This window comes from Rhinoderma darwinii, chromosome 1 (genome assembly GCF_050947455.1).
Source record: "Rhinoderma darwinii isolate aRhiDar2 chromosome 1, aRhiDar2.hap1, whole genome shotgun sequence".
Taxonomy (NCBI): domain Eukaryota; kingdom Metazoa; phylum Chordata; class Amphibia; order Anura; family Rhinodermatidae; genus Rhinoderma; species Rhinoderma darwinii.
Genome location: NC_134687.1, coordinates 60,812,832 through 60,837,039, shown reverse-complemented (window position 1 = coordinate 60,837,039; position 24,208 = coordinate 60,812,832). Strand labels below are relative to the sequence as shown.

The 24,208-nt window shown below is 38.0% G+C and overlaps 1 protein-coding gene across 2 annotated transcripts in view; it reads right to left on the bottom strand.

Annotated features, from left to right (window-relative positions):
- Nucleotides 1–5,952: 5,952 nt before the first annotated feature.
- Nucleotides 5,953–24,208, bottom strand: part of DTHD1 (death domain containing 1) — a 68,638-nt gene continuing 50,382 nt past the window's right edge. For both annotated transcript variants that reach the window (XM_075858984.1, XM_075858974.1), the window contains 5 exons: nt 23,541–23,699; nt 20,335–20,624; nt 12,658–12,902; nt 9,972–10,029; nt 5,953–9,333 (listed from right to left, as the gene is read on the bottom strand). In XM_075858984.1, coding sequence (XP_075715099.1) covers nt 9,032–9,333; nt 9,972–10,029; nt 12,658–12,902; nt 20,335–20,624; nt 23,541–23,699 — 1,054 coding nt within the window. In that variant the 3' untranslated portion in view covers nt 5,953–9,031. The remainder of the gene's footprint in view (nt 9,334–9,971; nt 10,030–12,657; nt 12,903–20,334; nt 20,625–23,540; nt 23,700–24,208) is intronic.

The following is a 24,208-nucleotide window of genomic DNA, read 5'->3' as shown; positions in this document are numbered from 1 at the left end:
GTAGTCCAAACACCAAACCTGTAAAAAATCAAAAATATATTAAAAAAAATGAAATAAAACATGTCGTAGGCTTAGTTTCACTTTCATGTGTGATACTGACTGTTATACCATGTATAGAAGCCTGCGGCAAAGTTGGCTTAGATACAGGGCGCCAGCAGACAGTATCATACATGGCCATACAGACATATATACAAACAAACATACATACATACATGCAAACATACATGCACATATACACATACAAACATGACAACATATATACATGAAAACATACATACAAACATACATACATGCAAACATACCTACATGAAAACACATACATGAAAACATACATGAAAACATACATACATACATGAAAACATACATGCACATATACACATACAAACATGACAACATACATACAAGCAAACATACATACATACATACATGCATACAAGCAAACATACATACATACAAGCAAACATACATACAAGCAAACATACATACATACATGCAAACATACATACATGCAAACATACATACATGCAAACATACATACATGCAAACATGCATACATACATACATACAAACATACATAAATGCAAACATACATGCATACATACATGCAAACATACATACATGAAAACATACATGCACATATACACATACATGCACATATACACATACAAACATGACAACATACATACATGAAAACATACATACAAACATACATACATGCAAACATACCTACATGAAAACACATACATGAAAACATACATACATGCAAACATACATACATGCAAACATACATGCACATATACACATACATGCACATATACACATACAAACATGACAACATACATACAAGCAAACATACATACATACATACATACAAGCAAACATACATACATACAAGCAAACATACATAGAAGCAAACATACATACATGCAAACATACATACATGCAAATATACATGCATACATACATGCAAACATACATACATGAAAACATACATGCACATATACACATACATGCACATATACACATACAAACATGACAACATACATACATGAAAACATACATACAAACATACATACATGCAAACATACCTACATGAAAACACATACATGAAAACATACACACATACAAACATGACAACATACATACATACATGCAAACATACATACATGAAAACATACATACATGCAAACATACATGCACATATACACATACAAACATGACAACATACATACATGAAAACACATACATGAAAACATACACACATACAAACATGACAACATACATACAAGAAAACATACATACAAGCAAACATACATACATGAAAACATACATACATGCAAACATACATGCACATATACACATACATACATGACAACATACATACATGAAAACATACATACAAGCAAACATACATGCAAGCAAACATACATACAAGCAAACATACATACATGCAAACATACATACATGCAAACATACATACATGCAAACATACATGCACATATACACATACATGCACATATACACATAAAAAGATGACAACATACATACAAGAAAACATGCATACAAGCAAACATACATGCAAACATACATACATGCAAACATACATACATGCAAACATACATACATGCAAACATACATACATGCAAACATACATAAATGCAAACATACATGCATACATACATGCAAACATACATACATACATGCATGCATGAAAACATACATACATGCAAACATACATGCACATATACACATACATGCACATATACACATACAAACATGCAAACATACATACATACAAGCAAATATACATACATACAAGCAAACATACATACAAGCAAAAATACATGCAAGCAAACATACAAGCAAACATACATACATGCAAACATACATACATACAAGCAAACATACATACAAGCAAACATACATACATACAAGCAAACATACATACAAGCAAACATACAAGCAAACATACATACAAGCAAACATACATATGTGCAAACATACATACATGCAAACATACATACATGCAAACATACATAAATGCAAACATACATGCATACATACATGCAAACATACATACATGCAAACATACATACATGAAAACATACATACATGCAAACAAACATACATGCACATATACACATACAAACATGACAACATACATACATGAAAACATACATACAAACATACATACATGCAAACATACCTACATGAAAACACATACATGAAAACATACACACATACAAACATGACAACATACATACAAGAAAACATACATACATGAAAACATACATACATGCAAACATACATGCACATATACACATACAAACATGACAACATACATACATGAAAACACATACATGAAAACATACACACATACAAACATGACAACATACATACAAGAAAACATACATGCATGCAAACATACATACATGAAAACATACATACATACATGAAAACATACATACATGCAAACATACATGCACATATACACATACAAACATGACAACATACATACATACATACATACATACATGAAAACATACATACAAGCAAACATACATACATACAAGCAAACATACATACATACATACATACATACATACAAGCAAATATACATACATACATACATGCAAACATGCATACATGCAAACATACATGAAAACATACATGCACATATACACATACAAATATGACAACATACATACAAGAAAACATACATACATACATACATACAAACATACATGACAACATACATTCAAAAATAAACGAAGAGCTGAACGGTCCCGTCACTTTTCTTCTCCCATTCACAATAACAGAGCGGTGGGCGCAGATGACGTAATCACGTGGGCCTGATATGATTACGTCATCTGCGCCACAACGCATTGTTACCATGAATGCGAGCGGCGCCAAGAAGAAGGAAGATGGCAAGTGACGGGACCGTTCAGAGCGCCGTTACAACGCCTTAGGTGATTATTATTTTATTTTATATATTTTTAGTTGTTCGCCGGGTGCTGATGCAGCACCGGTGCGGCGGGTACAAAAATGTAGTGACAGGGTGGGGGAGGGAAAAGTGGCTTGCCGAAACGGGGTGAATGTAATGTAATGTAGTGTAGTGTAGTGTAGTGTAGTGTACAGTACATTCACGGTAAGTTCGTCTCAATCGGGCTTACCATGCCCGCTTGAGACGAACATTCTCCCGATGTTGCTAGAACTACAGTTTCTAGCAACATCGGGAGCGCGCACACTGCAGAGCGGAGCGGCTTGATTGACATCGAGCCGCTCACGCCCCTTTTTAGAAAAGATAACCAGCACTTGCTGAGTTATCAAGTGTAAAAAATAGGCACTTAGGAAATGAATTTTCAATTTTTTTTAACACCAAATGTTTTAAAATTCATTTCCTGCTGAGAATGTATAAAAAAAAAATTTTTAGTCAACTTGGGACAACCCCTTTAAAGACAGCTCAAAAGTACTTGGATACACTCATGGGTGACCTAAGAGTGTTATACAGGGCTTCTAGGGCTTTTAAACAGTGTTATACACCACTTTTAGGGGCTTTCTTGTATTACAGGTTCGGTCAGAACTAGTTCGGTCCGAATCTAACTTTTTCACGAAATTCGGCGAACCAGCCGAACCGAACTTTTCATAAGTTCGCTCATCTCTAATCTTGACCATGGCAATACAACAAAGCCATGAAGCGAAGGCTTTAGCATATGTAGTGTCGGTCTGTTTGGATTATTTTGAGTAGTTCTGTATAGTTGAATAATTGTGATGTTCGGGTAGCTAAGTGCATAGTTGTTTTCTTTTATGGGCCTGCCCGTGCCGTAATTACGGCCTAAAATAGGACATGTTCTATATTTTTCAACGGCCCGGGCACCTTCCCGTAAGCATACGGGGAGGTACGTGTGGCCAATAGAAGTCTATGGGCCCGTAATTACGGGCCGTAATTACGGCCCGTGATTACAGGCGTTTTTACGTTCGTGTGCATGGGGCCTTAGGGTATGTTCACACACAGTGTTTTCAGACATAATTTTGGCGTTTTATGCCTTGAATTACGGCTGAAAAAACGGCTCCATTACGCCTACAAACATCTGTCCATTGCTTTCAATGGGTTTTACAGTGTTCTGTTCCCACGAGGTGTAATTTTACGCGTCACTGTCAAAATACGGCGCGTAGAAAGACATCCGCGAAAAAGAAGTGCATTTCACTTCTTGGGACGTTTTTGAGACGTTTTTCATTGACTCCATTGAAAAACAGCTCCAATAACGCCCGTAAAAAATGCAGCGAAAAACACGAGTTGCTACAAAAACGTCTGAAAATCAGGAGCTGTTTTCGCCTGAAAACAGCTCCGTATTTTCAGACGTTTTTGTTCACTGCGTGTGAACATACCCTTACAGTAGCTGAAGTTGTTCTTTTACTCTGACATATTTACTTTAGTATTTGTGATGGTGTGAAGATATTCTTCTCCACATACCCATTTCTGACGTAAATCCTAAACCCGGAAAAAATAGGATTGTTTATGGTACCACATAAACATAAAGCATAAAATAATGGCCTCTAAATCTGCATATCTTGAGGAAAAAGAATTTCCCTTATATTTTTATTAAAAATGATTAACATATAGCTTATTATCATTTGTATTATATATGTTTTTATCCCGTCTGACCTCCTTTTAATATTTTACATATTTTGTAGCTTTGTTCATTACTGTAGAAGTGAAGTCTTTGAGCACCATCTTGTGGAATATGGGATAATACAGTTTAGCAAGATGAAAACAAAGCTTTTGTAGGTCTCAAATTGAATCTTATGAAACGAATTATGCAAAAGTCTAGTTCTTCTATGGCAAATTATATAAAGGAAATTATACTGTGAATAGAAAAACTCAACCATTTTCATTTCTTTGATATCTGTAGCGGAATCAGTACTTTTAGTGAAAGAAGTCATTTCGAGTTGGAGTGATAGAATTTATGTGATATTACGAAGAAATATCATTAATCAGCGTTGCAAGTAGAAAACTCACATAACAAGCAGAATTGTATATACAAGACATCTAAATGGTGACAAACGGTGTAATTATAAGGTGCGGTATATTGTGATCTCATAATAGTGTGTATTTGTTAGTGTGTTTATAGACTGTACTCTTTTCTGATATCAAAATAGTATATGTGTGTTGGTTTATTTATAGGCTTTGCTCTATTGTGATAAAGTATAAACCCTACTGTCAGTTATGAGATCACTAGTGTGTGGGTTTGGCCATTGCTCTATTTGGATGATGCCACAGCGTATCTGCATTTTAATAGGCTGCAATTTATAGGGGAGATGCCATACTAGTGTGTCTGTGTGTGTCTGTGTGTGTGTAAAATGTTTATTAGCAAGGACATTACAATATAAACATTACAGACAACACAGAAATGACCAGCATAGAATAGGACAGTATTTAGGAAAGGAATGAACAGCGGTCAATATTAGTTGTCACATTAAAGCATGAAATAATCAACAAAAAATAGATGCCTCAAAAATGGATGAAAAAATATTTTCACAATTTGTGTACAAACTTCAATACAGCCAGATCAAAATTATAAATCGTTTATAGTTTATTGCTTTACAAAATAATTTGACACAATAATAGAAAAAAAGCAAAGGCTATTCATCACATTAAAAAATAGTACAGATACATATCTGGGACAAATACAGATTCCGTACCATTTCTTTACACATTACATAATTGTAGTAAGATGGCATTCAATAGTTTATAAAAGAAAGAAAAACTGCAGCACACGTGTTTTGATGGTATCAAAAAGGCACCGGAAGTTTTATTTCACCATCACAGCGACGTTTCGACCCTAGTGTGGGTCTTTTTTAAAAAGACCCACACTAGGGTCGAAACGACGCTGTGAAGGTGAAATAAAATTTCCTGTGCCTTTTTGATACCATCAAAACACGTGTGCTGCAGTTTTTCTTTCTTTGATGTCCGTTTGGAGTTGATGGGCTACAACTCCCATACTCCCACTACTACTGCGTGCACCGGATGCTTGAAGCATTGGTAGAATTATCCTCCATGAATGCTGGAATTGTGATGTGCTGCTGTTCTCTCTTTATTCAATAGTTAATAAGCACTGCTGGTCTAGCGTTCATCCAAGATGACTGGATTGTCATTAGAGTGATTAACAAAGGTCTACATACTATACTAGAAGCCTTCTAATTGCTATGGAACCCAATGGGAGGAGGAGGCCTAGTAGTGTCGCTGATATGGACTAAACCTGCACCTCATCTCCAAAATCGCAAAGTAAACAAGATTGGGGGTGGTTGACCAAAAGTTAATATTACTATTATCTTCAACAAAGACGTAGGGAGGCATAAGAGCTTGGTCTTTATATACCAGGATGGAGAGGTGTGATGTCATGAACCATCGCCGTCACAACTATGAGTTTATTTGCTTGTTTTTCTCCAGGACCCCTTGAGTGACTATACTAGTTTTACAAGAGCAAGGAGTGCCAGTGTAGTAGCTTGCTGCCTGTGTGCGGTGTTTGATGATAGGTAATAGATCTCTCTGTTTCACCTATGCTTTGCTGATGGGCAGTTTTCTATTACAGAGATGCATTTTTATTATAGAAAACAATGGATGCAGAAATCTGTATTAAAGTATTTCAGCTTCTAATTATCTCATATGCAGGAAATACTTATCTCTACCACATATTTGCCTGCTGTCTAGCCAAGCCATCAAAATAATAATAAAATAAACCTGTAATTTAAAAAAAATAAAATAAAAAAAATAAATCGGCTGAAATAATGGCATACATTGAGCAACATGGTTAATATGTTAACATGGTAGTCTATGGGTGATGGATGGTCGACGAATGCATCTGATGGATGCCATCAGTCCAGTTTCTTATCAAACAAATTCAATACAATATCACAACATGCTAGCAAAACCCTTGACAGGCTGCAATTCACATTCCAACCACTGGATGGCCACAGTTAGACACATATACATAGACATCTCAAAGTATTGCGAAATCATGTGTTTTTTTCAAAGCTGGTCACCACATGGCACACATATCAGAATATGTTGAGATATGAGGAAAGGTAAGGAAGGACTCATCTGTATTTCGGATTTAGAGAGAAACTAAGGAAGGACACATCTGTGTTTATATACATACAGTGTATATATATATATATATATATATATATAGATAGATAGATAGATTTATTCTGGATGTGTGTCTTTTATGTTGCAAAATTGTACCATAAGTATAGGGAAAAAACTATAACGTGATGTTTTGTATATACTTACAGAAACATTTTTAGAATTGGGGCCAGATTGCCCATTAGGCACAATATGCCCATCTCTGGATTCGGCCATTCAGGAAAGGGCTCATGCTCCTTAGGGCTTATTCAGACGAACGTAAAATACGCGCGTGCAATGCGCGTGATTTTCACGTGCGTTGCCCGTAGCTATATTAGTCAATGGGGCCGTGCAGACATGGCAGCGTTTTTTGCGCAGCGTTGCTCCGTTGCAAAAAACTCACGACATGTCCGTTGATTCAGCGTTTTCAACGCATCACGCACCCATTGAAGTCAATGGGTGCGTGAAAACCACGCATGTCGCACGGAAGCACTTCCGTGCGAACTGCGTGTTTGCGCAACAGCTGTCAAAAGGATGAATGTAAACAGAAAAGCACCACGTGCTTTTCTGTTTCCGAACATCCAAACGGAGTGTCTTTGCGATTAGCGAAGCCGGACAAGCGAACCGAACTTCACCGGGTTCGGCCGAACTCGATTTGGCCGAACCCGGCAAAAAAATTATCGGTACGCGACGTCAGGAGATAGTCACTGTCCATGGTGCAGAAAGAGTTAAACTGTTTCAGCACCATGGACAGTGACTACCGATCCCAATAAACATGAACCTGTAAAAAAAAAAAGAAGTTCTGACTTACCGATAACTCCCGGCGTCTTCCTCCAGTCTGACCTCCCGGGATGACAATTCAGGCCAAGTGACAGCTCCAGCCAATCACAGGCCAAGCACAGCCTGCAGCGGTCACATGGACTGGCGCGTCATCCAGGGAGGTGGGGCCCGATGTCGAGAGGCGCGTCACCAAGGACGCGTCACCAAGGCAACGGCCGGGAAGTTCTCGGTAAGTACAAACTTTTTCTTTTTTCACGGCATTCACTGTCGAGGGTGCTGAAAGAGTTAGCTCTTTCAGCACCTTGGCCAGTGACGGGCGTCGACTAGACTCATCTCTATGATGGCGGCTGCGCGAAAATCACTCAGCCGCGCATCAGACACGGATGACACACGCAGCTGTCAAATGGTGTTTGCGCGCGCAAAACGCTGCGTTGTTTGCGCGCGCAAAAACGCAACGCTCGTGTGAATCCGGCCTTAGTTTTAGGGCTTAATTTTAATCATCATGTAGTGTTAGTTGGTACAGTAAAAAAGGAGGAGGCAACACTCCAAGTAGATATCAAACAGTTTATTCACCCATGTGTGCAGAAGATGCCTCTCTTCCCTTTTTGCTTATGATTACGGGATCTACAAGTCAGATTCCTGGAGACTGGCACCCTTTTGGCCCTAGGGAGGTCTGGTTTCTGCTGTGCTGCTCGTACTCCTGGTGTGTGGACGAGCAGGTAAAGTAGTCTTCATTCAATACTTATAAATATGTGATATTCCTCATTGCTATAAGCACTGATAGATGAATACTTTGTTGCACTGCACTCAGCCATGTGATGTCATGCAAGTATTGACTTTGTATGATGCTTGTTCCATTATATAAACTTATTTCAGGTTTATGTGTTTTTATTTACATTTGGGGTGTGATGTTAGTGTTGATTTACCATTGGGAGGGACATAGGGCGCAATGACTATAGGTTCCTGAGATATAAATCTAGTACTGATTAGAATTTATAGATGATTCATTTTAATTTGATTTTTATCTTTTTAACATCAGCACATTTTTTTTTTGTAGAAAAAATATACAGAAGTAGAATATTACTGCTGGTGTTAAATACCGTACAATACAGTTTCATTGAGAGTTTACATTGTTTTTAGTTCACGCATGTTCGGTTCCCATTTCACTTTCATCTCCTCAACTAGATCACTTCTACCACTCTTCTGTAGATGTCGGGCTAAAAGCCGGAACTTGTCTGTTGATGTGGGGAGCCTCTTCTTCCAAAGACTCAGTAATTCATAGATCTGATCAGTCAAATTATCTGGACTTTTCAATCTCACTAGCTGGATAGTACTGCGATGAATGGGTAGAGAAAGTAACAGCTCTGAGGCATCTTCTTCTGAAAGTTCTTGAGCCACCCATTTGAGAACACTGTCCCACAACATATCTGTTATTGAATCATAGAAAGAAAGATAGAATTATCAAGACACCATCTAAGGGGGCAACTGGCAGAATTAAAGCTTGCGCCAAGCATCAGCGTGCTGAAGGTATGTGTCACGTTAGCATCCCAGTGCACTGTTGAGTCTCTCCTGATATGTATGTTTTAGCAAATGTATTAATTCCTCATAATATAACAATGCGGGGTCATCTTTTATTAGAAGACTGCATTGTGTCTTTTCTCCGTTATTCCTCCTAGAAATGTATGAATAAATTGACAACTGGGTGTGGCCATTCTCCTTGTCAATGAGGCGTGTGCTTACACAGTCTGATACTGTCAGCACTGATTGGACAATGTCAGACTGTGTAGGGACACGCCCCATTGACAAGGAGAATGGCAACACCAAGCTGTCAATTTATTCACTAAAACTGACTTGTCAGGAGAGCTGACAGATCCTCTTTACAAAGTTGGAGAAGGAGACGTTAGGGATTCAAACAAAATGTCACCTACGTACATGGCACCCACATTCAGTATAGCACAGAAAGCTGAATTTCATTACAATTATTCTCTTGAAATTATCAGAATACATGGTTTTATGGTTAAAAAAAAACTTTATATCTACTACACAAATATTGTACAGTTCTTACCTCCCGGACCCAATTTCATAAGCTTTGTACTTGATGGACGACTGATATTTTTCTCCACCTGGTGCACAAAACAAGGAAAACAGCTGTAATAATATGTATTATAGATGATACCATATCATTAATCTGATGCTGCTATTTAAAATCTATTAGAAGTTACAAACCAGGCATAGTTTGTACCATCCATAAATGCCTTTCATTTGTGGCCTTGACCTTTTACAAAATGAACTATGCAGTGGCTCCTAATTCCTATCTATTTTATTGCAATATCCCATATATTACTGAATGTTTTATACAGTACAAAAATTAAGGCTGACTTTCAGTATTATAACTGCTATGAAATTAGCTACCCTATTAAAACATGTTTACCCTATTTTTATACCCTATTTTTAAACATTTACCTTGTCAGATGTGAAATGGATTCTATGTTTACATCTGTTTTGAGTGTTAAGTGTTTTAGATGTAACTGGGTCAAGAATATTAAGCTGCTTTGAAAATTAATGTACCAAGGAGATCACTCAGTGTGTTAAGAAATCTTCTTGCCATCTCCCAATTTCACCCAGAAAAAGACATGGCTTCACGGGAAAAAAACCTTAAAGGGGATCTGTCACTAGGTCATATAAGTTGAGCTGGTTAACCGACCTGAATAGTTTTTTTTCTGAACCCCCCCCCCCTCCCGTTCCAGGGATATGGCCCACTGATGTGTTGGATCCCTATATGCTAATTTGCTGTAGTTAGCCAATGGGGTGGAGCTAGCTTCCCTGCCTCTGATGCTGCTCAATCAGCGCTAGGTAGCGTGAGGGTAGTTCACGCCCTGTTGGCTAACTACAGCAAATTAGCATAGCGGGAGCCAACACAACATGGGCCATATTTCTGGAACAGGCTGGGTCCAGAGAATAAAAAAAACAGCGCTGGAATCAGGGAGACAGCACTGTTTAGGTTAGTAAACCAGTTCAACTTATATGCCCTATTGACAAGTCCAACTATGATGCCAGCTCCAGTGCCACATAAGGTGTCACACTGACCATGAGATATCTGCCTGAAGCTAGATGGATTTTATGTTTATTAGGCCATAATGACTTTTGCAGTGATCATAAACCTTTGGCTTTCCATCTGTTGGGAGTAGTGGTTTCTGAAGAGCTGGTGATCCACAGGTTGGAGACAACTAGACCACAGCTTATAAAGGTGATAATTATTTTGTGAATCGTATTTCGACAGAAAAAAGTATCCACAATAGTAAGGGATATGTTTAACTTTGCTCTATCAGATTCTAACCTCATTGGTTTCATAGGTTTAAATTTGTTTGGATATTGAATAAAAATTCCAGCATGGCTAGAAATACAAACAGCATTACATTGAATAAGTGACCCCCAGAATGTGTTCTCATAAATTAAAACACAAGCAAAACAGGAACATAGATCAAGAATATTTTATATTCATACTAAACCCTTTTCAATTTTAACCCTTACAGACATTTAACGTAACTATACGTCATGGCCAAGAAGGGGGAGCATGAAGCAGGCTGGACACAGTATGTTACAGTAGACACTTCATTGTAATGGCCGGGATAGGAGATAAATTTGATCCTGGACGTTTAACCACTTTGATGCAGCAGTCAATAGGGAGCGTGACATCTAAGCCATTAGAAACAGAGGGTCACCCCCATCATCCCATAGCCCACCCACGCAACACAATCGTGGGTTGCCAATGGTTCTTTTGACAGCCTGGAGGCCCGATAAAGGCGCCGAGGTCTGCCATCTTTGTCCAGTGGCAGGGTTTAATAGGAATCAGGTATTGCAGTGTATTGTACTAGTGAACGAATGATCGCATGTTCATGTCCCCTAGGAGGACTAAAGAAATAATTTTGAAAAAATGTAAATAAAGTTTTTAGTAATGTACAAAAAATGATACAATATTAAAAGTAAAAATCTGATTTTTCTTCTAAAGTATTGTAAAAAAATAAACATAACTGGTATTGTCGCATGCGTGAAAATCCAAACTTTTCTAATATAACATTATTTAACTTACAGGGTGAACGCTGTTAAAAAAAAGAGAAAAGAAAAGATGAAAACACTAGAATTACTATTTTTTGGTCACCTTAGCTCCTTGAAAATATAATGGAATAAAAAGTGATCAAAAGTCATATGTACCCTAAAAGTGTACCAATAAAAACTACAGCTTGCCCTGCAAAATAACAAGCGCTCATTCTGCTCCATTGCCAGAAATAATTAAAAAAAAGACTCAGAATATGGCAACACAAAATAAATTTTTATTTTAACAATTTGTTTTTTTGGTAAAAGTAGCACATCATAAAAAAGCAATATAAATTTGGTATCGCCGTAATCATGCTGACCAGAAAAATAAAGTTAACATTTTGCTTTTAACGCATGCTAAACGCCATAAAAACGAAAACCCAAAGAACAAGGGAGAAATCATTGTTTTTCACCCATTCAACAAAGATATTTTTATTATCTCTCCCAGTACATTATATGGCACATTACATGGTGCCATTACAAATGACAACTTGTCCCACAATAAACAACCCCGCATACGGCTGTTTAGACAGAAAAAGTTATAGATTTTGAAAGGCGGAAACATAAAACACAAAAATTAAAAAACAAAAAAAAGTCAAGGGGTTACATTTATAATATGTATGATATAAATGTATTTTTAAGCAGAAAACAGGTACCTTTGGAAGAGTTATTGGTAGCTTGCATACTGGAGTTCTCTGTTGTATAAAGTTATCGGTGGAGTGTCCTGTATTGTAACTTCCAGTAACTTCCTCCTTGGATATTTTATAAAAGACAACAGTCCCCTTATAATGTGGGGAACTGTAGTTTCCAAACTCATCCACAACAGTAAGGTCCAAGTATTTTTTCTGCCTTCTTTGTGAGTGAAATGTCAGTGAAAATGTCTTTCCAGTCTCTTCACCATCTAAAAGTTAAAAAAATAATAAGAACATAATCATGTTAAAAATCTGACTACAAACCCTAAACTATTTATTACATTATAAAACATAAAGCGTGTATAGCAATTTAACTTTTCTCCAAACAACCTTAACCCCTTCAGTATACAGCCTGCTTTGGTCTTGTGGACACAGCCGATTAGAATTTTTCTAAATTTAAATGTATCTACTTGTAAAACAGTTAGTAATACTACACAAAATAGTTACCAGTTAACATTTCCCATATGTCTATTTATGTTGGAATCATTTTTTGAACATCCTCTTATTTTTCTGGGACGTTACAATGTTTAGAACTTTAGCAGCAATTTCTCAAATTTTCAAGAAAATTTCCAAAACCTATTTTTTTAGGGAACAGTTCAGTTCTGAAGTGGCTTTGAGGGTCCTATATATTGGAAGCCCCCATAAATTGCCCCATTTTAAAAACGGCACCACTCAAAGTATTCAAAACAGCATTCAGAACGTATCTTAACCCATTAGGCGTTTCACAGGAATTAAAGTAAATTACAGGTGAAATTTACAAATTTCATTTTTTTGGCCGAAATTAATTTGTTTTTGTACCATAGAAGGTTTTACCCGAGAAACACAACTCAATATTTATTTTCCAGATCTGCAGTTTTTAGAAATATCCCACATGTGGCCCTCGTGTGCTAATGGACTGAAACACAGGCCTCAGAAGCAAGAGAGCACCTAGTAGATTTTGGGGCCTTCTTTTTTTAGAATATATTTTAGGTACCATGTCAGGTTTGAAGAGGTCCTGTGGTGCCAAAACAGTTGAACCCCCAAGAGTGACCCGATTTTGGAAACTACACATCTCAAGTAAGTTATCTAGGGGTATAGCTATCATTTAACACCGGAGGGATTTTGCTGAATTTAGTGAAATTAGTGAAAATTAGGCCGTGAAAATGAAAATCTTTTTTTTCTTAAACAACTTAGATATTTTTACAAGGAACAAAGGAGAAAAATCACCCTAACATTTATAAAGCAATTTCTCCTGATTACGGCAATATCCAGTATGTGGTAATAAGCTGCTGTTTGGACACACAGCAGGGCTTAGAAAGAAAAGGTGCGCTATTTGGCTTTTGGAGCTCAAATTTTGCTGGAATGGTTTTTGGGTGTCATGTCACATTTGCAATGCCCCTGAGGGACCAAAACAGTGAAAACACCCCAAAAGTTACCCTATTTGGGAAACTGGACCCCTTAAGGAATCTATCTAGTGGCATGATGAGCATTTAGACCCCACAAGTCTTTTGCAGAATTTTTTAGAATTAGGCTATGAAAATTAATATAAATTTTTTTTCCACTAAAATTTTCACAGGGGATAAAGGAGAAAAAGCACCCCAACATTTGTAAAGCAATTTCTCCCGAGTACGATAATACCCCACATGAATTCATAAACTACTGTTTGAACACACGGCAGAGCTCAGAAAGGCAGGAGCGCTATTTGGCATACAGATTTTACTGGATTTGTTTTTGGACACCATGTTGCATTTGCTAAACCCCTGAGGTACCAGATAACAGAGGAAGCCCCCAAGAAGTGACCACATTTTGGAAACTACACCCCTCAAGGCATTTATAATTTGCCTTGACATATGAAAGGGCTCAGATGTGAAGAGCAACGTGCGCATTTGAGGCCTATTTTGGTGATTTTCAAACATTGGCCCACAATTGCAGGACTCTGAGGTCACATAGCAAAACAAACCCCCAGGTAGTGACCCCTATTTTGGAAATACACCCTTGAGGGCATTTTAAGGGGTGTAGTGAGCATTTTGACGCCACAAGTGTTTTTTCATTACAAATTAATGAACCCTTTCCGGACTGATCCATTTGTTGCTTTTTCGTTTTTCACTCCCCGCCTTCCAAGAGTCATAACTTTTTTATTTTTCCATATAATGTACTGGGAAACAGAAAAAAAAAACATATTTGCAGGCTGAAATTGAAAAAAATTGTGATTCCTCCATTGTTTTTTGGATTTAGTCTTTACGGCTTTTGCTGTGCGGTAAAATCAACAACTTACCTTTATTCTGTGGCTCAATACGATTACGGTGATACCAAATTTATATTGAGAGCTAAGGTGACCAAAAACAGTTTTAATTCTTTATTTTTTTTACTGCGTTGACGGTGCGAGTTACATACTGGTATATTGTAATAGTTTGGACTTTTACGGATACAGCGATACCAATTTTGTTTTATTTTTTTATTTTATACATTACTTTAGAGGAAGAATGGGTAAAGGGATGTTTTTTTTAACTTTTAATATTTATTTATATATTTTTTCCCCCAAGAGGACTTGAACCAGTGATCATTCGATCACTGGTATAATACTATTGCAGTTTATTGTAATTTTTACAGTTTTCAGTAACAGCGCGATCACTGTTCCTGTATGTTGGTCCCGGGTGTCAGCTGTAATACACAGCTGACATCTGCAGAGTATGGAGCGGGCTCAGCAAGTGAGCCCGCTCCATACATCACCACCTGCACCACGACGTGCTATTACGCCATGGTGCAGATTGCACAGCGGATGGTGCAAAGTGAAAATAGCAATAGCCATTTAAGTGCACAATATGTTGATCCCAGTTTGTGTCACTGAAGACAAATACCTCATAAAATGTTAAGCAGGTTCTTCCGGGTATGGTGATGCCTTATATTTGGACGTAAACTTTTGTTTAGGCACACTGTAGGGTTCAGAAGGGAGGGAGCGCTGTTTGGGTTTTTGGAGCGCAGATTTAGCTTAGTGGTAGTTCTGTGTGGGTTTTACTGGTTTTTCAGTTTATAATGTGGGGGCATATGAAAGCTGGGCCGAATACATCAGGGCGTAATAAGAGGGTTTAATAATGCGTAAATAAATAATAATTCATAGATATGTGGCCAGTATCGCACTGATAAATAATGCCCAATCTTATCCGCTTTTGGAACACTGCACATTTTGTGTCGCCATATTCTGAGAGACAGAACTTTTAGAATTTTTCTCCACCGGAGCTGTGTGAGGGCGTATTTGTTGTGGGACAATCTGTAGTTTTCATTGGTACCATTTTGGGGTACATGCAATATTTTGATCACTTTTTATTCCATTTTTTGTTAAGCAAGTTGACTAAGAACTAGCAATTCTGACAATGTTTTTTATTCTTTTTTATTTTACAGTGTTCACTGCATGCTTTAAATGACATATATTTACTTTATTCTGCGGGTCGATACGATTATGTCGATACCATATGTATACATTTTTTTATGTTTTGCAGCATTCGCACAATAAAATCAGTTTTTTTATTTATTTATTTTTTGTGTCACCACATTCTAAAAGCCATAACTGTGTAAGGGCTTGTTTTTTGCGGGACGAGTTGTAGTTTTTATTGGTACTGTTTTTGATCACTTTTTATTCTATAATTTGGGAGGGATTGTGACCAAAAAATATCAATTCTAGAATTATCTTTTATTTATTTTTTTGCAGTGTTTACCGTGCGGGAAAAATGACATCATAGTTTTATAGTTTGGGTCGTTAAAAACTTTTTAAAAAAATGTTAGAACATTTTTACAAAATTTTTATTAACTTTTTTTAACTTTTGTTTTCGTCCTACTAGGGGACTTGAAGACATGCAGCACTGATCGCTGCTATAATACATTACACTACCTAAGTAGTGTAATGTATTATAACTGTCAGTGTGACGCTGATAGGAAGCCGATGACTTCCGTATATGGCAGACCTGGAGCCCATTATCCGGCCTCCGGTTGCCATGCCAACCATCGGCACCACCCGCCATCGCATCGTGAGGGGTGCCAATCTGCTACAAATCCCTTAAATGCAGCGATCACAATAGATCGCTGCATTTAAGGGGTTAATTGTGAAAATCAGCAGTGATAGGCCTCTGGAAGGCAACAGTGGAGTGTCAGCTGTCGGGGACCTCTCAGTGACCGATGCACACTGTCACCGACAGTGTGCACCGGGAATGACTCGGTAACTGTACTTCCGGGTGCACAAAGTAACCTCCCACCAGGACGTACAGTTGCGTCCTGGTGCGCTTAGGGGGTTAAAGTAAACGCACTACACAAATCAAGTTCATATTGAATTTTCACAAATAATCAGATTCAGCGAAATCTGAAACTTTTCGGGTTCGCGGCACACGAATCATGGCAAAATGGTGATCGCCGGCTAGCTCCTAACGTCATTTTACAGATTAGTAAAAGGATCATTTATAATGGCTTACCCATAATGCCTTGCATGCAGCCTTTCCTCCCTCCAGCACAACCAATCATAAGGAATAGGTGGATGACATTTCTAAAGCAGTTTTAGAGTTAAAGAGCTTGAAAGGTTACATAATGTCCTAGAAGACCTCAGAGTGCCATACATGAGTTTTCACGTCAATCGGAGCACTTGAGTTTCAAATTTTTTCAGGCCTAATCGGACCCTAAACTAATTATTTCTCTCTCTCTTCTCTAGGATGAGCTAGCACAAGGAGTGAAGCCTTATTTTAAAGAGGCTCTGTCACCACATTATAAGTGCCCTATCTCCTGCATAAGCTGATCGGCATTGTAATGTAGATAAGAAGAGTGGTTTTTATTTTGAAAAACGATCATTTTTGAGCAAGTTATGAGCAATTTAAGGTTTATGCTAATTCATTTCTTAATAGACAAGTGGGCGTTTTTTACCTTTTTACCAAGTGGGCGTTGTAAAGAGAAGCATCATACACTTCTCTTCATTCATGTCCATTCGTACTCAGCACAGTGTGATCTCGTGAGATCCCACTGTGCTGTCACATACACCCACATTAACTTTACTGAAGTGTCTTGAGAGTGAATAGACATTGCCTCCAGGCAGGACGCAATGTCTATTCACACTACCGACACTTCGGTAAAGTTTGTGTGGGACTTGCGAGATTACGCTGTGCTGTGTGAGTAAGTCCCACACAAACTTTACAGAAGTGTCGGGCGTGTTGATAGACATCGCGTCCTGGCTGGTCTCGCTAGATCACGCTGTGCTGAATAGAAATGGACATGAATGGAGAGAAGTGTATGACGTTGATTGGTCAGCGTCATACACTTCTCTTTACTATTCCCACTGGGTAAAAAGGTTTAAAACGCCCAGTTGTCTATTACATAGTTACATAGTTAGTACGGCTGAAAAAAGACACGTCTATTAACTGCTTGCCGACACAGGACGAGAATGCTCGTCCTGAGCGGCGAGTACTTGGCGCATTAGGACGAGCATTCTCGTCCTGTGTGACAGCCGTCTCTGAGCGCGATCGAGAGCGGGGCAACGGCTGTAATATACAGCCACGACCCCGCTCTGACAGCGGAGACGAGAGAAACATCTTCTCTCCGCCGTTAAACCTTTGAATGCCGCGATAAAAGCTAATCGCGGTGTTCAAGAAGGGGGGACTGCACTTTGATCGCGTCACAGAAAATAACTGTGACGCGATCAAAGCCCATAACTCGTATGGCCAGACAGCCCAGGGTCCATTGAAGGACCCCAGGGCTGTCTGAACATATTTCCTGTTAGGGCATACTGAGGTATACAACTGCCTGTGTACAATCAGTAACAGGCTAATGTACTGGCATATAGATATATGCCAGTACATTACAGTTACAAAACAAAAATCAAAATGATAAATCCCTTTATGGGATTAAAAAAAAAAAAGTTAAATGAATGTAAAAAAAAAAAAAAAAAAGTAAGAAAAAAACACAGAAACACACATTTTTTTATAATAAACAAACTTTTTAAAATATAAGTCCCAAAACTTGAAATAATACAGACATATTTGGTATCGCCATAACCGTAACAACCTGTACAACAAATGTATAACATTATTTATGATGATCGGTGTATGGTGTAAAAAAACAAATATTAAAACTGCTGCGGAACTGCTTTTTTTCTGCATTTTCGCCAAAATAAACATTTATAGAAATTAAACGATAATGTATTTGTACCCAAAAAATGGTACCTACATAAAGTACAACTCGTCCCGCAAAAAACAAAGTCTCATAGAACTACGTCGTAGAAAAAATAAAAGAGTTATAATCGACGGGATGCAAAGAGGGAAATCTAAAAAAATTGTTCTGTCCTCAAGGCCAAAATTGGCCGTGTCCTTAACCCCTTAAGGACACGGCCAATTTTAGCCTTGAGGACAGAGCAATTTTTTGTAAATTTCCCTCTTTGCATCCCGACGCTCATAACGCTTTTATTTTTTGTACGACGTAGTTGTATGAGACTTTGATTTTTGCGGGACGAGTTGTACTTTATGTACGTACCATTTTTTGGTACAAATACATTATCGTTTAATTTCTATACATTTTTAATTAGATTAAAATGCAGAAAAAAGCAGTTGTGCAGCAGGTTTAATATTTTTTTTTTTTTACACCATACACCGATCATCATAAAGAATGATATACATTTGTAGTACAGGTTGTTACGGTCGTGGCAATACCAAATATGTCTATATTATTTCGTGTTTTGGGACTTATATTTTAAAAAGTTGATTTATTATAAAAAATGTGTGTTTCTGTGTATTTTATTCTTTTTATTTATTTATTTACCATTATTTATTTTTTTACATTCATTTAACTTTTTTTTTTAATCCCATAAAGGGATTTATCATTTTGATTTTTATTTTGTAACTGTAATGTACTGGCATAGATCTATATGCCAGTACATTAGCCTGTTACTGATCGTACATAGGCAGTTGTTAGGGCATACCTCAGTATGCCCTAACAACAGGAAATATGTTCAGACAGCCCTGGGGTCCTTCACTGGACCCTGGGCTGTCTGGCCATACGAGTTGTTGGCTTTGATCGCGTCACAGTTATATTCTGTGACGCGATCAATGTGCAGTCCCCTCTCCTTGAACGCCGCGATCAGCTGTCATCGCGGCGTTCAAAGGGTTAACAGCGGAGAGAAGATGTTTCTCTCCTCTCCGCTGTCAGAGCGGGGCCGTGGCTATGTATTACAGCCCTTGCCCCGCTCTCGATCGCGCGCACAGACGCGCGCAGGGACGGCTGTCACACAGGACGAGTATGCTCGTCCTAATGCGCGAAGTGCTCGCTGCTCAGGACGAGCATACTCGTCCTGTGTCGGCAACCAGTTAAGGGGTTAAGGAACGAATTCGCATAAACCTTAAATTGCTCATAACTTGCTAAAGAATGATCGTATTTCAAAATAAAAAACACTGCTGTTCTCTACATTACATCTCCGCTCACATTATGTAGGAGATAGGGCACTTATAATCTGGCGACAGAGCCTCTTTAAGCTCCTATGCCTAATTTAACCCTCTAATAGGGCCTGCTACTCTATCACTATGCTTACTCAAATGTGCTTTAATACATTTTAGAAGAATAAAGCAAAAGAAAATTCACAACATTGGCATAACCTTACATTGTTTCTGTATAATAAAGCATTGTAGAAATGAGTTTTACCTGATGCTGATATGTTTCCACAAAATCTAAAGTGGATTTGGTCTCCTTCTTGAAGAGCAATTGGTTCTGAGGGTTCAGGAGGCCCAGTGTATCCTGCCTCGATCAGGGCAGGGATTTCCCAGTTTAACTCCTTGGATGGAACCAGTTCAACAATGACTTTATTAAAGTTATCATTTTTTCTGTACAACACAACATTGACCATTGAGCTGTAGATAGCGTATTCCAGGCTCTGAATAAAACTAATCAAATGCTTGTTTTCCATTCCTGAGTATAGACGGACTACAATAAATCTGTAAAGTGAGAGAAAGGGAAGTTCCTAATTAAAATGTATATAACTAATAATGGGATAAAATATGATGATGATGATGATGATGAATAAAATCAGGCAGTTAGAGGAGTCCTTGTAGTAAAGATGGGCAGATGAATCCTGACAGTAGTTGGGAGATGTGCATATCAATGGGTGCCTTTACTTATTAGTTAGAGTTGAACGTTTTATGTTTAGCTTTCTACCCACAGTCGACATATCAAAATAAACTTTAAGATTCTTTGTGGTATAAAGGAATTGATGTTTCTAATTACTCTAACAGTTTTTAAAGTGAAAAGTATAACGCTGAATATGGAAGAATGTGATGATCGAGATTGCAGGAGCTATGAACCTTGGAAGATCACAGTTATACATAGCTCATGTGTTGATTAGGCTGCCGGTACATGAGATGGACTGGATCTTTAATATATTAATTATTTAAGCAAATAATTAGTCATAATTTATATAGTTTATCCAGAGTTTATGAAGTGCATCTAAGTATTCATCCCCTCGGCTATTTTATTGCATGACAAGGTTTAATGACAATAGATTTATTCAGGCTTTCTTTAAATTTAGAAAGGAGTGTAATGAAATTATCTACATCCATGACAATTATTTACCATAAAATAAACGAATGTAAAAGTATTCACCCCATAAATGTGACACATCCGATTTATCACTGATAAAGGCCATCGGAAGTACACTTCATGTTATTAGTCAAAATGAAGAAGAGGCTGGACGCAGCCTGCAGGGATTAAGGGAAGCCGACATGACCGTCCTGGTAGGGAAAGGGTTAATTAGGTGAGGGAGAGTTGGAGGGAGTTGGAGGGGGGACGGGGAGGAGTTAAGGGGGACGGGGGGCCGTTACTGAGCTTCCCGCTGTTTCTCGGCATTGAGCCGGAAGCAGCGGGAGGAGTAACACGAAAACAGTAAGCTCCCACCCTCCCACCCTTGGTTTGTTACTCATTAGGTCTTATGTACGTCCGTCTATGAGCGTTGTGTTTTTATTTGTGTGCTTATTTAACATGTTTTTCTTTTTTCCGGAGTAGGTTCTGTTGTCATGGCAGCTGGCGGGGGGAGTCCTTGAGGCCAGTCAGTACAAAATGGTGGGGGGGTCGCATCGGGGGTATGCGTCCCCCAAAAAAGGTACATGGTTGAAGACTTCATCGGGTGTTATCCCTTTGAAGTTGTCTTCTGGTAGAAGGTATATCACTTGAAGGCTTCATCGGGTGTTATCCCTTTGAAGTGGACTTCTAGTGGTCGGTATATCACTTGAGGGCTTCATCGGGTGTTATCCCCTTGAAGTGGACTTCTAGTGGTTGGAGCCATCTGCAGAGGTGAACGGTGCTTCCGAGCTGGTTTACGGCTGGAGGTAATTGGTGGTTTGCAGATGGCTAATTCGGTGTGTTCTTAAAAAAAAGGAATATCTGAAGGGGCTTCAAGGACTTCCTCTGCTCGGGTTAATGTTAACGTTAAATTGTTATTTACGATTCTGACCCATGTTGGGTCATGTGAATTATTAGGAGGAATTCTCGGGTGGATTCCTAACTAGTTATCCGAATGTTTCGGATTTAAATTGTTTTTATAAAACTGTGAAATTAATAAACGGCTGCTGTGGCCATTTCACATCCAACCTCGGTGTCATGTGTCTTTACTAAAGTGGGGGTGGGGGGATAGTATGGTCTAAGGTTAACACACGACTCTACTTAGGCAGGTCAAGTTCCTGTGTGTAGTTAAAGGATAAGTACACCATTGAAAAGAATTGTATTTAAAAATGTTGTTTACTTTTTTATAATACAGCTTGTATGTCTCCTGTATACATAAAAGATGTACCGTTCTGTCTAAGCCAAGTCTGTCAGTTTCTGGACACCCAGGATCCAGCTAATAATGATCACATCTCTAGCTGAAGAGGCCTAAATTTATTGTTTTCGCCCTTAAAAAATGCTCTGAAGCAAAAAATCCAACAGGACCTACAGGCCCCTCAGTGCTGACTGACGTGGCTCACCTATTGCATGTGAGTTTGTGCTGCAATCTTACATAATTGTGCAGCACAACACAAAGTGGGAGAAGTGTTGCCATGGTGCCCCAGCCTTAGGGCGTAAGTAATTTTTATAAGCACTGAGTGTCATTCAGACTTCAATTATGCCTGACGTCTGGATAAGTGACAGATTTTGCTTTTAGGATTTTCCTGCATATCGCTGGCACTAACACTTTAATTAGATCCAGGTTTTTACACTAAGGGTATATTCACATGGTGCGGTCATATCACGGTTTATCATGAAATTGCAGCAGGGTGCAGTGGTTTTGCAAATAACGCATCGATTTGCTGTAATTGCGATAATAAACCGTGATTTTTACCGCATCGTGTGAATCTACCCTAAGACTACAGAAACTCCTCAGGCTAAAATGCATAGTGAAAGAAAAGTACCTGACAGAAATATAACTTTTATCTTTTCTTGATAAGAGATTGTTAAATATAAGATATTTACCAATGTGATGTTTTTGTTAGATTTGTTTGCTTGTCATTTCTGTACATTCGGGGGAAGAATAAATACTTGTACACTGTATGAGCGTTGTGACAGCATCATTCCCCATAGTCATGTGATCTGGCGTAGGTTGATCCTCTGGCTTAGGCTGAAAGCATAACCAGGTTAAGCCTGGCGCTGTTTTCCTCTAGTAGTAAAGCTCGGCATAAATATGAAGCCACACTGACTTTTTCAAACTCTTTCGTATGTGTCAAAAGTGGAATCATAAATATAGTGTTTGGCCGAATGCCATGTCTTTTTTTTAAGTTTTTATGCCAGAAAACTGACGTACATGCAATGATAAGTTTGCCTCATTGGGGCTTCAAATAATATTGAATTGATCCTAACCCTGTTAACTATTGCACTCAATGTTTTACCTCTGCATATGTTCAGTTGCTTCAAATAAGACAATTCCATTCTGAACATTTTTTACCACAATGTCATCTAAAATAATCCACTGATCTTCTTTTAATGCCAGCAATTTCAGTAATTCACTATGATTATCACCATGCTTCCTCACTGAGGCACTGACAGCTCTGTAATAGAAGAGAACAACAATTATGGATTTAGTATAATGATTTATAAATACAAGACGTTGCCACCTTTACAGGTTAATAAGTAATAAAGTTTCGTATTTAATGGTATTTGGGCTAATTTTGTTAAATATTAAATTAATAGTTCAAATTTCCATGGAATAAAAAAACCTCATCTTTCGATTTATCTGGTAAAGGAAGAGTTTATGTCATTGTGCCTAGATAGCTGTCTAGACACTTTGGAGTGGAGTATTTATTCGAATAAGATTGCACGGATGTTACCGAACTATTCATTAATATATACTGTATGTTGTATTCTTTTGCTTTTAGAAAATGCAGTAGCTCCCACTCGATGTTATATATAGCTGCTTGAGTGGCGTGTTTTCATATTCAAAATGTAAAAATGTGTTTTATAATAAATCTCGTACTCTCAATATTTTTTTCTAAAACCTGCGTAACAAGCATTTTACTAGAAACCAGTAATGTCACCAAAGAACAATAAATTGAGCATT